Source organism: Helianthus annuus, chromosome 7 (genome assembly GCF_002127325.2).
Source record: "Helianthus annuus cultivar XRQ/B chromosome 7, HanXRQr2.0-SUNRISE, whole genome shotgun sequence".
Classification (NCBI taxonomy): domain Eukaryota; kingdom Viridiplantae; phylum Streptophyta; class Magnoliopsida; order Asterales; family Asteraceae; genus Helianthus; species Helianthus annuus.
In genome coordinates, this window is record NC_035439.2 from 115220873 (window position 1) to 115238932 (window position 18060).

At 37.3% G+C, this 18060-nt stretch overlaps 1 protein-coding gene and 1 long non-coding RNA gene across 4 annotated transcripts; one reads left to right on the forward strand and one right to left on the reverse strand.

Annotated features, from left to right (window-relative positions):
- The first annotated feature begins 6898 nt into the window (after positions 1-6898).
- LOC110899085 lies at positions 6899-7748 on the forward strand. Its single transcript, XM_022145960.1, has 2 exons — positions 6899-7285; positions 7443-7748. Exons 1-2 carry the CDS (start codon positions 6899-6901, stop codon positions 7746-7748), a joined length of 693 nt encoding a protein of 230 aa, XP_022001652.1.
- Positions 7749-15195: 7447 nt separating this feature from the next.
- LOC110925830 lies at positions 15196-17800 on the reverse strand. Of its 3 annotated transcripts, none has more exons than XR_002584768.2 (3): positions 16933-17799; positions 15884-16451; positions 15196-15588 (listed from the first exon to the last, which is right to left on the reverse strand). It is a non-coding gene; the product is annotated as an uncharacterized LOC110925830 (long non-coding RNA). The 3 variants fall into 3 exon arrangements; XR_002584770.2 differs by having other exon boundaries at positions 15884-16586; XR_004862446.1 differs by having other exon boundaries at positions 15884-17800.
- Between the last annotated feature and the right edge of the window lie 260 nt (positions 17801-18060).

An 18060-nucleotide genomic window follows, 5' to 3' on the forward strand; every position in this document is an offset into this window, starting at 1 on the left:
TTAACAAACTAACCGGGGACTTAACAATGCGGGTAAATAACACGAGGCCCTTAGTTGTAAATAATTGAGGACCAAATCGCAAAGTTACCCCTTCAAACCCGAAAGGTCAGGTTAATAATTATTAAAGATTTTGTTAATAATTACTAAAGATTTTGTTAATAATTAGTAAAGATTTTGTTAATAATTACTAAAGATTTTGTTAATAATTACTAAAGATTTTGTTATTAATTACCAAGATTTTGTCATGATTATAAAAGATTCAAAAATCTTGGAAAACTGATCTAACGCGGGCCGCGTAAAGAAATTGGGTTAGTTTACGCGGGCCGCGAGCCTGCTGTATTTACGTGCCTGATTTGAGGATCCAGGCGACCCGCGTACAAGGCAGCCTGATCTCCCATGCGGGCCGCGTGGAGGTCCCAGATGCAGAAAAATACTTAACTTGGCTGTTCAACCTTCTAAACACCATAGGATGCATTTAAACCCTTCCAATTGGCCCCTAAACAACCCCTAAGCATTAGGAACACATGTTGGAAGGTTGTGGTTAGTTGGGGGACTTGTGTGTCAAAGAGTTGTGGTGAAAACTTTACTATAAAAGGCCATGTTAAGTTCACAAATGAATCACAACTCAAAACACATCTCCTGATCATTCCTGGAGCTCTCAAGCTGTTCTTCTAACTTCCTAAGTCGTGCATAAGCTTCTGTAAGTTGCCTAACCCTTTGTGGTTTAGTTTTTCCATAGTTTTAGCCCAAAAGTCAATCCGTCGTAACTAACGATTGACTTTGCGATAAATCACGAATGGTCCAGTGAATTGTCGAATCAAAAGTAGTTATGTGTTGGTATTTATGTGGGTAATAAACCCTCAAAAGGGTTCCCCCTGATCACCACTCTGACTAGTTCAAATGTCGAGTCAAACGTCCACTTAAAAAGTCAACAGAAAGCCATTTTGCGATCTTGTACATAATCTGTAATATAGATGCTATGAAACCTGTTTTGATGATCATAAAACACGATAATAAGTATATAAACTAGTCTACGCATGTTTTATCCGACCATTTGCTATATTGACCCGGTTCGGAACCGAAAGTCGCAAAAGTTTGACTTTTGCATTGACTTCAGTTCTGACCCGTTAAAGTTCGATTTAGATATGCCTTAGGACTGTCTTAGGACCAGGTTACATGATAGTATAAACCTCTGTAACCGGTTCGTTGTTTGTCCGAGTCTTTTACACATTTCCGTTAATTACTTAAAAGTTGACCGTAACGCCCTTTATAAATTTAAACGAGGTTTTCGGACATGTGAACGGATCATGACCTTGGTTACTGAATTCTAAGCATGTCCCTAAAATTTCATGTCAATCTGAGGTCCAGAATAAGAGTTATGCCAATTAGCGCAAATTGCGAAACTTTAGTAATTAAATAGCGCAATTAGCATAATGCCTATCTAAACCCGGATTTCGACACCAAACCTTTTACTCACTGATGTAAAATAATATTTTGGGATTTTTTAAAGATTTTTAATTATTTTTTTTCCTTGCTCATAACCTGCGGTTATGGCTACGGTTCGGTAAATACCGAATATGCCCTTTTCGGCCATAAATCGAGTTCTATAAGGTCTTTTGACCCGATTCCAGTTGCTACTGATTTTAAATAATAAATAAAGTATTTTAGACTTTATAAACTGATTAGGAAACTCAGATTCCCTGTAGAACTCTAAAACCTCTTTAATAATCTTTAAAAAGACCGAAATACCCCTACGGGGCATATTATTAACTTAAACTCGTTACGGGCATTATGGAAGGTATCCTACTGATACCACAACCTCTTTAAAGTGTATTGACTTAGGAAAGCAGTGTAGGACTCTAACGGATTCCCGTTGCGTCTTTTGCACGCACGGTTCGGCTTATGTAACTAGTTTACATAATTTAGCCGAAACGGGTCAAACTATATTGTTTTAACCCCAAAATCCAGAGTATGATTGTTATACCCATATGAAACAAGTCTTCAAACTTGTTGGGTCAAAATCACACTCCATTCACGGTTTTCGCCTTTCACGCGATTAAACCGTAACAATTCTTTAAGACTAACCGGTCTAAGCTTAGGCTTAATTAAAGACCCGTTAGCATTCTAATTGGTTATTTATACCATCGTTCCAGACTAGAGCCTTCCGGTAAATTGTACCTACGCTTACTTAAGTGAATACGGCTGAGTTATTATTCTTGCTATTTTAAGACAGGAGCTAGCTCAGGTAAATACTCTTAACTTATTTTCCCTATACGGGCTTGGGATACGGTATAATAATACCGCTTGGTCGGGTATTGAATATTTAATCGGATTGTGATTAAGTTATTGAGGTAACCCGGTTTGATCTGTATTGTTTGAAATAAAAGCCTTTAGGGGTTAATGACCATGTCCCGGATATCATCGACATCATTGTATTATAAAATGGTCACGCCTTATGCACGGGGTGTAGGCATACACCTGACAGTTGCATAAGGGAAACGGTATCTCACGCTCAGTGGGCCTATACTTGTGACGTGTCTGTTAATCTTGACTCGGTTTCTACATCGGGCCCTGAACGTACAACGAACATGTAAATCTGTATACAAGATCATAATTATGATTGTCTCAAGTTATAAAAGATTAATTTTGCCTCTGTGCATTTTAATCAAAGTGTCAAAAATAATTTGTGCCTGGTGCATCTAAATCAATTTTCCTAAACTCTTTTCAAATGAGTCAGCTGAGTGTATTTACCAGTGAAAACTGACGTATTTTCAAAAGTCTAAGTGACAGGTACAAGTACGTAATAGGCTGGAAGCTGCTCAGGACATTAATAAGGAATCTTGCAAGTTCTAGGCGTCTAAAGTCTGTAGAACAATGTTTATAGATCTGCCTGTGGATCCCTTACTTTCCGTTGTAATACTTGGATATTACTTTTATTCGGAATATAATATATTTATCTTTTGCTTCCGCTGTGCATTCATATATATTGTGTGGTTTGACTATATTGTTGCCAACTACGTCACGGAAATCCCCCACCGGGCCCACCGGTGAGACACGTGGAAATCGGGGTGTGACAGATGTTTTTGCATGTGAGGATTCAGAAAAGAAGAAGAAAACAAACCCTATTTTCAAGAGGTGTCGTTGGATCATTAATATTATTAGTTTTGAGTAAAGTGCAATTTGTCTCCCTGAGGTTTGGTCCAGATTGTCGTCTGACTGGATGTACTTCATTTTTTGCCCGCTTAGACCCTAACGTAGTTATTTCATTGCCACATGCCCCCAACGTTAGTCAACTGCTAGTTTGACTATCCAAGTGGGGTTAGATGGTTAATTCGCATACTAACCCAAGTATATAATCCATACCCCACCCTTAACCACCAGACCATACACTAATCCACAACCTACCACCACTGCAAGCCACCGTGTTCCGCCTAACCACCGTCACAACTCCACTTCTCCGGCACCGATAACCCCAAATTGCCTGACATCGATAAGGAAAAGATACCGACTGTTGATTATCTCAAAATTATGAGGCGAAGATACCGATTGTTGCTTATGAGGAGATAAATAGCTTGGTTGTATCTCAAAATTTTGTTAGATTTTGCTCTATGTGGTGAGTTTTATTTTTTTTAAATCGTGTTTTTAGATCTGGACACGCGTAAGATACCATGGCAGGAGGTTATGCAAGGGAGGTAGAGGTGCAGGGTGGTTTGTTATTGTTTGTCTGATTAAATTACAAATTTTGTCCTTTATCTTTATACCACTTTTCAGGCGGTGTCCTTTTTAATGAATGTTGACAGGCGGTGTCCTTTACTAGGTATTTTGTTGCAAGTTTAGTCCTTTACACCTAACCCAGTTAAAAAACCCTGTTAATTGTTGGGTGTAAAGGACTAAACTTGCAACAAAATACCTAGATAAAGGACTAAACTTGCAACAAAATGCCTAATAAAGGACACCGCCTGTCAACAATTAACAGGGTTTTTTAACTGGGTTGGGTGTAAAGGACTAAACTTGCAATAAAATACCTAGTAAAGGACACCGCCTGTCAATATTCGTTAAAAAGGACACCGCTTGAAAAGTGGTATAAAGATAAAGGACAAAACTTGTATTTTTTCCTTAGTTCTATCATTAAACAAGAGACACAAGGCTTTTTTTTACAATCTGATGTACTTTGATTATTTATTACAATAGATAAAAGAGATATTCTATTTTTGGCACATATTTCGATTAGGGTGCTGCTAAATTTACCCTCTTTTCTACTGAACATACCTCCTTCAACTTTCAAATTAATATAATTCAAACCCTTTTGTTTTTCTTTCATTTTTTATCTTTAATGATTATTATTATTAGTATTTGTTTTTAAAACATCATTTTATTTAAAAAGAAACCTTTTTTTATTATTTGAAAAATAATCGTTTTCTTACGTTTTACGCTAAAGCGAATCATTTTAATTTTGAAATGGGATTTTTTGTTCATAGCGGCTTGAAGTGGGTATTCGAATTAAGTTTGTATAAACAATAATACATAAAAATTTAAATGAGGCTTTAAAGCCAGCCAACTTAAATAACGTTTTATTTTCTTTTTGCGTCTTATTACTTTTAATAAATAAAAGTTGTTAATTATATTAAAAAACATTTTAATAAAATAATAATACTAATAAAAATTGAAATAGAAAGATTAGAGAACTAAAATACAAAATAAATAAAAAATATATAATTAACTGTTTATTTTTTCAAAAAAAAAAGTTTTGAAACTTTTTAATTGTATAAAAAGTATCTTTTTAATAATTTTAATGACGTTTTATAGAAACATAATAAAATACTAGTAAGAGAAAATGTCTTCAAATTATAGAAACATATAGTCTTCAAAAACAATATTTGAATTGTTTAGATGGGTGAAATTTGACAACTTTTAAACTTTGTTTTTAGAAAGGAAGGTATAACTAGTAAAAAAGGGAGTGCATTTAGCCAACCCCTTTGGATTATTATTGGAAAATTTACAATTTTGTCCTTTATCTTTATACCACTTTTCAGGCGGTGTCCTTTTTAACGAATGTTGACAGGCTGTGTCCTTTACTAGGTATTTTGTTGCAAGTTTAGTCCTTTACACCCAACCGAGTTAAAAAAACCCTGTTAATTGTTGGGTGTAAAGGACTAAACTTGCAACAAAATACCTAGGTAAAGGACTAAACTTGCAACAAAATACCTAGTAAAGGACACCGTCTGTCAACATTTAACAGGGTTTTTTAACTGGGTTGGGTGTAAAGGACTAAACTTGCAACAAAATACATAGTAAAGGACACTGCCTGTCAACATTCGTTAAAAAGGACATCGCCTGAAAAGTGGTATAAAGATAAAGGACAAAACTTGTAATTTTTCCATTATTATTTGCTCCTCATTCTGCTCCTTGTAATCAGCCGAACAAATTGTTTTCTTTTTGCATATATAGGTTTTTTCCATTTTTGTGTAATATACACCTTCATTCTAATGCAAATACAAGCTCACGATCCATAAGAACTTTTAGGGAACCAGAGCAGTGTTAGAACAAAGAAGTAACCATTCAAACAAAACTCCGATCCTACGAACCAAAATCAAACAGCCGTCACAATGGCCGACGACGAATTAAAAAACCACAAACTAAGAGAGTAACATCGATCATAACTCGCCTTTTTATATTCACGCTTCCGGTTATCCAAGCCAAATGCACGTTAACGACTCTCTCATCGAAAACAACTACATTGATTGGGCTCAAGAGATGATCAATTTTTTGTTTGCAAAAAAACAAATCTGGATTCATCGATGGGAGCATGAAGAAACTAGAACCAACACCAACCGAATGCATGCCGTGGATGAGGTGTGATGCCATGATCAAAGGATGGCTGAACACATCCGTGGAGAAAAAGATCCGAAACAACGTAAAATACACGAGCACCGCGGAAGAAATATTGTCGGATTTGAATGAGAGGTTTGGGAAGGAAAGCGCTCCTCGAACGTATGAATTAAAACAGAATCTCACCAACATTTGACAAGGCGGGGCGTTAATCTCATTCTACTACACCAAATTACGGGTGTTATGGGATGTGATCCAATCCGTTATGCCGGTTCCAATGTGCTCATGTATGTTGGATAATCTTGACATGGGTTGTGGGCTTTATTTGGTTCGGAAGTGTTTTCCTTTGTTGGTCAAATAATGAGTTAGTAGTGTTTTGTTTAATGGGTCAAATAATGGGTCATAGCCCAACTAGAGTATGTGAGTCCATGAGTATGCACGTGAGTTTGTTGGAAGAGAGCTGAAAAGCTGCACTTTGGAAAGCTGCACGTTGGAATAAGAGTCGGTCATCATGAATACCGGTTCTTTAGGAGAAAAGTAGTATTTATTGTTTTTTTTTGAAAGAGTCATTGTTTACGTTGAAGTGTAATGCCTGTATAAGGCTTATTTGGATAATGAATAAAGTAATCAGCTTTTCCTTGTTTACTCTCTACAACACACAATCTTTTCCTTTTCATTTTATTATTCAGTTTATATATTACATCCTTTTACACAAGTGTTTGTATTCTTGGAGTGTGTTTGATCTTGACATGAACCAACATTTGGTATCAGAGCCCATAGGGCTCGATCCTTGGAAGATAGCAGCAGTATGATAAGCGAGTTTATGTAAAGATCTCGCGAGAAAGAAACTAGAAAGAAGGCTGATATAGTTCAGCGAAGAAAGCAGAGAAAGAAGAAAGAAAGATGCAACCTGCGTGAGAAAGAGAAAGAAGAAAGTTCGGTGCCGTGAGAAAGAAAAAAAATGCAGGTGCAACTCAGGAAGAAAAATCAGGAAGAAAGAGACCGAGAAAGAAGAAATCGACAAAGAAAGAAAGGTCAGTCGATTCGAACGGGAAAAAGAAAGTGAAGAATGGCGATGATACAAGCAAAAGAAACAGGCTCGATGTCTTACCAAGTTCCGACTTTGACCTCAACCAATTATCCGATATGGGCTATCAAGGTTAAGTCTATTTTGGATGCACATGGTCTTTTGGAGACGATCGAACCGAGGGCATTAGGTGAAGACCCAGACTCGAAGAAATCAAAACAAGCGCTCGCCTTCCTATTTCAAGCTATACCGGAGGAGATGGTGTTGCAAATGTCGAGTTACACGGACCCGAAGAAAGTATGGGATGGCTTAAAAACACGATACTTGGGCGTAGATCGAGTGAGGGCGGCTCGAATTGCAACATTGAGAAGAGAGCTTGAGGGTTTGCGGTTGAAGGAAGGAGAACTCGTTGATGATGGTGCTTCTAAGGTGAGTGGATTGGTTTCAACGTTGAGGGGTCTCGGGCACGAAATTGAAGAAGAATAAATGGTAAGAAGGCTACTTGATGCAATGCCAAAGTCCTATCTTCAGATTGTAACTTCAATTGAGCAATGTTTTAATTTGGACATGCTCTTTGATGAAGTAGTTGGAAGGCTTAAGATACATGAAGAACGACGAAAAAGCCTTGGTGAAAAAGGAGGAAGAGCAAGGCCAACTTTTGATGGCCGAACAAAAGTATGGTGAAAGTAGCGGACGAGGAAGAGGTCGCCGAAGAGGCTACGGTAGACGTGAGAGAGGTCGAGGAAGAGGTACGGGTCGAGGTGGTGATAAAAGCAGGTTTTGGAGTTTCAATTGTGGAGCATTTGGGCATTTTGGTTACGAGTGCACTAAATGGAAGGATGAAGAGAAAGAAGCAAATCTTACCAAGGAGGAAGAACCGACATTGCTTTGAAGAAACGGGTCGATGTCAAGATTATGGGGGTGATTGTTGGATAATCTTGACATGGGTAGTGGGCTTTATTTGGTTCGGAAGTGTTTTCCTTTGTTGGTCAAATAATGAGTTAGTAGTGTTTTGTTTAATGGGTCAAATAATGGGTCGTAGCCCAACTAAAGTATGTGAGTCCATGAGTATGCACGTGAGTTTGTTGGAAGAGAGCTGAAAAGCTGCACCTAGGAAAGCTGCACGTTGGAATAAGAGTCGGTCATCATGAATACCGGTTCTTTAGGAGAGAAGTAGTATTTTAGTGTTTTTTTTTTGAAAGAGTCATTGTTTACGTTGAAGTGTAATGCCTATATAAGGCTTATTTGGATAATGAATAAAGTAATCAGCTTTTCCTTGTTTACTCTCTGCAGCACACAATCTTTTCCTTTTCATTTTATTATTCAATTTATATATTACATCCTTTTACACGAGTGTTTGTATTCTTGGAGTGTGTTTGATCTTGACCTGAACCAACAATGTAAAGGTTGTTCATGCAATATTGGTAAGCGATTGATAGAACTACAAGAAAAAGAATAACTTTACGAGTTTTTGCTCGGACTCGACAACGAGTTTGCAACTATAAGAACACAGATCCTTGCCATGAAGCCAACGCCATCCCTTGGCACCGCGTATCATCTCGTTGCCGAATATGAGCAACAAAGGATGATTGTTGCTGCCAACAGACCCACCATTAATGCCACGACCTTCTAGGACATTTTCTCAAGCAAGCGAGAAGGTAGTTCGGGTCAACAAGTCAACAAATTCAGACCAAAAGAAGGAAGACGCGATGTTGTAGATCGGGTGGAACATTGTGATTTTTATGGGAAAGATGGACCTAATAAGGATGGGTGTTTTAAACGAATTGAATACCCGAATTAGTGGCCAGCAAAGGGAGGAAAATGTGAAAAGGCGAATCCTAAGGCGGTATGTGTCGAAACCAATTTAAGCCCTATACAAGGACTTGCGAACGATCAGTACTAATATTTTATAAAATTGTTTGCAAAAGAGAATAGTGAATCAAATGATGTCACACCACCACTAGCTAACATGACAGGTAAACCTTATAGAGGTAATAAATGGGTTATAGATTCGGGAGCCACTAATCATATAACTTGTGAGGCTTCCATCCTTGAAAATCATTTTAAAAAATCTCATGAGCTTCCAGGTACTATAGCAAATGGTGAGTATGTTTCTGTTGAAGGAAGGGGAGACCACACTTTACCAAACGGAACCAAGATCAAAGGAGTTTTATACGTTCCTAATTTTAATTACAAATTAATGTTTGTTGGCAAACTGACAAGAGACCTTCAGTGTGTCGTGACTTCTTTTCCTGATTTTTGTGTTATGTATGGGTTGCGTTCGAGGACATTGATTGGAGTGGGTAAGTGCAATGGTGGTCTTTATCAGATGGATGGATGGTGGAAAGCAAGAAACAAGCAATGATGTCTACAGTTGATGTATGGCATAAGCGTTTGGGTTATTCTTCACATTCCAAACTATCTCGTGTTGATTTTCTCAAAAATGTCTCAATGAACTCTAAGAACTTGGTTTGTGATTCTTGTTCAAAAGCAAAACATAAGAGATTGCCTTTTCCGGTTAGTACAATTAAAACAAATGCATGTTTTGATTTATTGCATTGTGATATATGAGGAAGATACCGTACACCCTCCTTTACAAATGCCAGTTATTTCTTAACTATAGTAGACGATTATAGTCGAGTCGTTTGGGTCTTTCTTTTAAGACATAAACATGAAGTAAAGGATTGATAGATTTCCACAAGATGGTAAAGACTCAATTTGAAATAAATATTAAAAGAATAAGGTGTCATAATGGGGGGGGGGATTACATCAAATCATATGCATGAATTTTATGCTAAAGAAGGAATTGTGTTGGAAACGACTTGTCCACACACCCCCAACAAATAGCGTGGTTGAGCGCAAGCATAGAACTTGCTTGAAACAGCACGTGCCCTCAACTTTGAAGCAAACATGCCCACAAGGTTTTGGGGAAAATGCGTTTTAGCCGCCGCTTACATCATAAACCACATTCCCTCTAAAGCGATTAATAATAGAACCCCATACGAAATCATATACGATCAAGAACACGATTTTGATCATTTGAAGGTTTTTGGTTGCCTAGCCTACTACAGGAGCGTTGAAACAAAAGGGGATAAATTTGAAGCCAGGGGGGACCAGATATATTTTTAGGATATCTACCGAGAACAAAAGGTTAAAGAATATATTATTTAAAGAATAAAAAAAATTATTAGGGTATACGGAGTGGGGTGTGGCAAAGTGTGGCAAACTTAGTTTGCCAATTGGTAACACCATCGCCAACATAGTTTGCCACTCAAAAGTTTGCCAAATCGGTGTAGGCTTGCCGAAGTGGTGAAGGGAGGAAAGGAGAGAGAGAAATGGGGTGTGTGTGGTGGGGTCCATATCATTTCAACCAATCACACCTTTTTCATTTTTTTAAATAGTTTACCACTTCACCAAGTGTCTAACTATTGCCAACACTTTTGAGCGTAGTTTACCACTTTAACATGGCACACACTAATTGGTTGATTTTTTAGTTTGCCACTTTCAAGTGTCTAACCACTCCTTAGAGCATTCACATCCATACCACTAAATTCTGTGTGTGGAGTTTTTATAATATAAAAAGTATAAAAAGTGGTTGTGAGTGGAGGAGAGAGAAAATGTTACTGTTCATCTGTATATTTGGGGGGACACTGTTCACCCCCTATAATTTTTTAATATATTTTGAAAGTGGTTGTGAGTGGAAGAGAGAGAAAATGTAATGATAAAGATATAAAAAATATTATTTAATTGAAAATGAGAGAGAAAATGTAGTGTTTTTTAGTGTAATTTAAAATGAAAATATGATGGAATGGATGTGAATGATCTTATACCCTTATCTCTAAAGGATGTAAAATTTGTGGAAAATATTTTTTCCTCCTCCACCAATGAGAATCTTGATAACAGTGAAGAACTAGAAATATTTAAAGATGATTATGTTAGAGATTTTGTGACAAATGAAAAGGCTAGCACCACCAAAATGCAAAATCCTATTCAAACAGATTGTTCATCGGCCCAAAATTCCATTGATGAAACCTTGGGCCAGCCACCTGTTGATGAAGGTTCAGCCCAACAAGACCTATCCACTCACACTAATGTAATTCAAGAGCCCATCCTTGAAGCCCAAACCACATTTTTTGAAAATATTAGCCAAACTATTCACGAAGAAAATGAAAGTGAAAATGTTGACAACATAGAACAACCTAGAGAACGAAGACAAAGGTCACAACCGAAACATCCAGAAGATTATGCCGTCAAGCTTCCTCCATCTGTTAACCATGCACAACCCACTAACAATCATGAGTCCTCAACGGTACACCCTTTAGCTAATTATGTTGCAGATGACAAGTTTTCTAATTCTCACACAGCTTTTCTAGCGGCCATCAGTTCAAAAGATGAGCCGAAACATTTTGGTCAAGCTATACATGATGCTAAATGGAGAGATGCTATGACAAGGGAGATACAGGCTCTTGAAGAAAATGGAACATGGACCCTTGAAGAATCACCCAAGGGGAAACATGCCATCAATTCAAAATAGGTCTATAAAATAAAATATAAACCAAATGGGAAAGTAGAAAGATACAAGGTACGTCTCGTCGCAAAGGGTTTCACCCAAATGGAGGGCTGGATTTTCATGACACGTTTGCACCAGTTGCCAAACTTGTGACAGTCAGAAGTCTCCTCGCTATTGCAACAAAAAAAAGGATGGGCCATTCAACAACTTGACGTAAATAATGGTTTTCTCCATGGTGATTTAAACGAGGATGTCTACAGGAAGATGCCTCAAGGATTTGACAAAAAAGGGAGGAACCAAAGTTTGCAAGCTTAAGAAATCTCTTTACGGCTTGAAATAAGGTTCGAGAAATTGGAATAAAAAAATTCACAGGTGCACTTCAGAAAATAGAATTCAAACAATCAAATGCGGATCATTCACTTTTTATATACAAGAAAGGTGATGCTTATGTCGCAACACTTATTTATGTTGATGATGACATTATCTTGGTGGGAAATGATCTAAACAAAATACAAGAAACCAAAGACTACCTCGACAAGGAATTTAGCATTAAAGATCTTGGCCCTCTAAAATATTTTTTGGGCATCGAGGTGGCCCGTATAAAAGAGGGCTTAGTATTGAGTCAAGGGAAGTACACTCTTGACATCCTAGAAGATTCTGGCATGCTCGGTTGTCGACCTAGTTCATTTCGTATGGAACAAAATCTGAAGTTAACTAAATATGACGATGATCACCATGTCAATGCAAGCAAATATCAAAGACTTATGGGGAGACTTCTCTATCTACATGCTACGATGCCCGATATCACCTATTCTATGAATGTCCTAAGCCAATTTGTTAGTGACCCATGACAAAGCCATATGGATGCAGGGACACGAGTTTTGCGGTATCTCAAGGCCACTCCGGGCCAAGGCATATTTCTGCCAAAAGAAGGGGGTATGAACCTTATCGCCTACTGTGATTCGGATTGGTTTGGGTGCCAGTTTACGAGGAGGTTGTGAACCGGATATTTACTTCTTTTGGGAGGCGCCGGTATCTTGGAAATCAAAGAAACAATCTATTGTTTCCTGCTCCTCCGCCGAAGCGGACTATCGCACCATGGCGAGTATCGTTAACGAGGTACTTTGGATGAGATGGCTTCTTACCGAACTAGGAGCACCTCTTGATGCACCAACGCCTCTATTTTGCGACAATCAAGCGGCCTGTCACATAGCAAACAATTCCGTTTCCCACGAACACACCAAACATGTCGAAATGGATTGCTACTTCGTTCGTGAGAGAGTAGAATCACAAGAAGTTCAGCCTACACACATTGTCACAAAGATGCAACTTGCGGATGTCCTCACTAAAGCCCTTGGAACGCATCAATTTCACGCTCTAATCGACAAGTTGGGCATTTGTGACCTTCATGCTCCAACTGAGGGAGAGTAAAAGAGATATTCTAATTTTGGCACATATTTCAATTGTTATTGGCTCCTTATTCTGCTCATTGTAATCAGCCGGACCAATTGTTTTCTTTTCGCATATATATGTTTTTTCCCTTTCTGTGTAATATACACCTTCATTCTAATGCAAATACAAACTCACGATCCAAAAGAACTTTTTACAAGTGTTATCTTGTCTTCTTTTTTCACAACTATAATAAGAAACTCTTAAATAGTATGAGCTTTTTGTTTGCTTTACGATTCCAGATTTGGTGGTTAAAAGTATACGTGGTAAAATGGGCAAGTTGGATGAAAGTCTAATCCATTCGAAGTTTTTATAACCAACCCCATACAAAGACTGGAAAACTTTTGGGCGTCATCCATGTTACAATTATAGTTAACAAAGTTTTATTTATCACATTAATATGTTTAAATGATCTAAACACACTTCAAAACTATATGTTTTTTTTTTTTTTTTTATTTGTGTTGAAAACATTGCAAAACTAGGGATCTGAAGTAATGATAATTGAAAGGTAAAAGAAATAGGAGAACATGCTTACATGCGAGGTTAAAATTTGAGTTTTGTCAGGTAGATTAGTTTAGTCTTTACCTCATAATGGCATTGTAGTGTGTCTTCTTTATCTCCGTTAAAAAATATGTGCAAAAGCTCTATAAAATTAAAAACTAAACCGCCAATGTAGACAGTGATGGAGCTTGACTAAAAGTTTCGCGTGGGCGGAAAGTTATGGCCGGTTAAAATGGTGGTTTTCCGGAGAGACTGGGTGTATTTATCGAACAATATGAGCCGTGGGTGATGCATTGACTGAGAGCGTTCCTCGCCTTTTGAAGAGAGTGTGGCAGTGGCGGATCTAGGATTCCGACCAAGCGGTAACGTTTTATAAATAAGTGGTAACGAAATCGAAAAAACGTCAAATTTTTCCAAAATTTACACTAAAAACGTCAAAAATTTTCCGACCAAGCGGTAGCGGAGGCTACCCCTTGTTCCATAATACATCCGCCCCTAGAGTGTGGAATTGCCACGTTTATAAAGTTGGAAAGATTAACAAAAACATAAACTGTGTAGTCAAGGTGGTGGTGGTGAGTGAACAATGGTGGTAGATGGTGGTGGTGGTGGTGAGTGAACAATGGTGGTAGATGGTGGTGGTGGTGGGTGATGAGTCATTGTAATAAAAATGAAACTAGAGGGGTGCATTATGTAATCAGGGGCACAAGATTTAAGTGGCGGGGAGGGGTGCCTGATCCCCCAAACTTTTCGGTTAGTAGTGTTATATATGTACGTTTCGTATAGGATTTTGTAGGTATATACGTTTTCGACCCCCGGTTTTTAAAAAAAAAAGTTTTTAGGTATATATGTTTTCGACCCCACGGTTTTAATTTTTTTTATTTATATAGCCCAAATAAATATTTAATTAGCCCAAATATTATAGCCCAAATCATTATATTTGGTATAATACTAGAATGTATATTATATAACCCAAATCAAATCATTATATAGTCCAACTTAAAAGCCCACCCTATTAAAAAAAAAGCCCAAATTCGTTTATTTTGAGACATCGACCAGAAGAACAGAAGCCACAAGCCAGAACTGCAGAAGGGGGGGAAAACGCAGGTTCCAGAACTGTTCGACTTCAGCTTCTTGTTGGAGAACAGAAGCCAAAACGCTGCTCGTTGTTGTGGTCTTGTACTCTTGTTCGACTTCTTCAATCTTAATAAGGTTAAAAGTATGTGTTTTTTATCTTTAGGTTTAATTTAGGGCTGCAATTTATGTGATTTAGGTTGAAATTAGGGGTGAAATTGATCCGAGTTTTTTTTCCCTAAACTTGTTAAATCTTTCTGTAACTATGTCTAATTTTATTTGTTTAATCTTATTGTGATTTGATTTAGATAGAAATTGGAGTTTGAAATTTAGAGTGATTTGTTAACTTGTTTTGGTATTAGATTATGCGATGGGGAAGAATAAAATGATAACTTCTTTTTTAATGTTCGAGAACGTTTTTTATTTGATATTTAATGTTTGACCCGACCCGAATTGAATCACCAACGTCTAACCCGAACATACACCTCAAAACTACGTAATAGAAATCTTTTTTAGGTCCGTTACCTTCCGACCCCCGAACTTTTTTTCAAACTTCGCCACTTAATGTAATGTAATATAAAAAGGGTATAATAGTCATGGTGGGTGTGTCTTTTACCTGATTTTGGACATTTTGCTTAATGAAGCCATCGAAATGCTTTGAGGCTTTATTTTGTTCCCTTTTAGATTTTATAACTAGATCTTTTACCCGTCGCGTTGCGGCGGCGTAAAAACACGACGTAGAAACTTAAGTAACTCGCTTGCAATTTGTTTTGTTATAAAATGACTAACAAAATTCAAAATCGGCGTATGCGTAAGTGACTCTATTGTGATTTGGTTTATTATACAAAGTCATAAACAAAAATCAAAATTAACAGATGTCTGTCATAATAAATAAAATAAATTGCTCTCTAACCTCTGCTATTTTAAACAAAAAAAAACTGCCTCCTCTAATCCAACTTACCACTACATAAACTGCTCTAATCTAAATATCTAACCATACCCAAGCATCAAGGCTTCCTTGTTGTGTCAACCCGCTAACCACCAGTGACAGTAAAGTGAACCCATCTCTCATGAGTAGAGTGGTGGGCTTGCATGGAATGGAGCAGCAGTCAAGACTCCGCAAACATGCATATAATACAATAAGTATGTCTGCTCGTCATTTGTACAATCCATTAATAAATGATTCACAACTTAAAACAACCTGTTACCATCAATAAACAAAAGTTATTACATTGAATCATCTCAACAGCAGATAATATTTTCTTTGTAGCGGGTCTTATAAGTAGCTGGTTTTATTTTATTTAATGTGAAAAGCTTACATATACACTTGTAGTGTTTCGAAAGGGTAAATATGATGTCATGAAATCTAGAAGTATATATATAAAATGGCCCCAATAATCAAAGCACTGAAAATATATTTTACCCAAAAGTGAGCCCAACTTGCCCATGGCCATAGCCACTTTACCCAGGTAAGTTATTCATAGAAAATGGAATACCTTCAAGATTGGTGCAAGTATAACAGTATATCATCAAGACATTTATCCTTTAGCCCACATCTCTTTGATTTGCGAAGCTCGACTTCCACAATACCAAATCATGTAATGTAGCTCAAACTGCACTTTCCATGTAAAACACATCCAAAAAAACATGATATACAAATTTGAACATGTTAATGTAAAACACATCCAAAAAAACATGATATACAAATTTGAACAGGTTGAAAGATGTATTTAAGATTTACAGTGGAATAATATGACATTTTTTTGGCTTTATACAGCTTGATTACAATGGCCTATCATCTATGTTAATATTCTCCATCTACATTTGTGCACGCCGTCATTCGTGTTACCTGACAATAAAGCACGCGCTTAATCGATTCAGTACCCGACATAAAAGGCGAAGAAATTCTTGCTTTCTAGAAAACATCCACCTATTGTTAAGTAAACTGTAGCATTCTGCACCTGATGGCGCGCCTCAGGCGCGCTTTCTAAAGCCAAATGTGCTTTCACATGCAGCACCCTTCTTTCGTTTATCCATTACTCTTGATCGAGCCTTCGCCATTTTCTAAAAAGTAAAATATCTCGTAAACACTTTTTACAACCATACCCCTTTACGACCATATACATTCAGCCACCCAACCATTTATCAGTCTATCAATTTTTTTTCTTGGTATTCCCTTCAATATTTCATGACATGTATCTGCACTTTTACAAACATCAACCTTATAACTTACCATTTCATGTTTGTGTTTGAAAGACCATGATAATTCATAATATAAACATGGAGAAATTTGTATATATCAGATCATTTTTAATCTCCCAACATATTATCCGTAAGTGTCACTTTTAAGTTCCTATCAACATAAAAATCATATTTATCACACTCGATTGTTGTTTGCAAATCAAAAATTATCTTCCATCAAGTGGCCAACTTCTTAACACAATTTACTCACCAAATCAAACATACATTGTGCATATTCAAATAAACCATGGCATTTTGCAAATATTATCTAAAAAACACAAAACAATTAAAGAAAAATTCATACCTTGCTTCTTGTAAAGTTGTAGAAAACACGGGATATGCAAGACTGCTCATCGCCTCTTGTTGTCTGCAAGGGATCAATCATTTTGTTGTATTTGAGCATAAAATTAGGGTTGAGCACTTACAACTAAGATGTTGGCATGTTATTATCACGTGCGATTACTTTGAGCCTGTAGACTACATTAGCGTTTCCGACGATGTATTTGAGTTTGTATTTGACTTTGTCGGCCGAAAGTTCTCCAACTATAGTATCTCATAGTCGTGGAAAGACGAAGAAGATGAACCGTAAGAGGAGGACGATGGTGGTCGGTTCGCTCACGACGTTTAGGGTTATTTTGGGTTGTGAAACTGGAAGTCCCTATGCACAAAACACTAACACATCGTGAAGGTTGTCTCCAAACACGATCTGGTTTCAAAACCCCTAAACTGGAACGCTAGCCGCCAATACAAGCCATGAGCTCCATACCCGATCTACCAAAATTATACCCAGATTATGATCCAAGACATGAAGGTAGACTTTCGTTCATCGGACCTTGGTCGTAACTTGACCGGATTCTTGCCGGAATTATGTATTACCAAAAAAAGTCTCAAACAACAAATCAAGAGCAGATCTAACTGAAAATTTAACATGCAGTACAATAAAATACTTACCGGATCTTCGCCGGAGACTGGCCGGACTTCACCTGAAGTACAACTCTACAACTCACCGCCGCCATGGCGGTCGTTTATGCGTCGGAAGTGAGAGGGCTGCCGTGCGCAGCCGGGTTCACCACTAGAAACCATGGTCCTTCCACCGTATCTCTCTTCTCTCTCTCTCTCTAAAATAACTCTATCTTTCTATTATCTGTGTTTTTGTGACGCAAGTGTGTTTGACACAATTTACAACTATTGATGTGTTTAAGAATGTTGTACAATATTATACAATCACAATAAGCACAAAAAACCTATTAAGCATTATGTACAACCTTCATTGCACCAAAATGTTGAAAGTTAGAGTATATATAAATATACGATGTTTTTAAAATTCTGAATTTCTCATTTCGATTGGACTTAATTTTTTTACGAGTGTACAATTCATTGAAACCACACGTTAGAAATTTTAACGCCCTTTGCCATAATGTGCGTGCTGATA

Excerpts from the sequence above, each read along its gene's own strand:
- LOC110899085 (XM_022145960.1), top strand. The coding sequence starts at position 6,899 with ATGGCGATGATACAAGCAAAAGAAACAGGCTCGATGTCTTACCAAGTT. Across the intron at positions 7,286-7,442 it reads TTGATGATGGTGCTTCTAAG|TTGGAAGGCTTAAGATACAT; the intron begins GTGAGTGGATTG and ends TTGATGAAGTAG.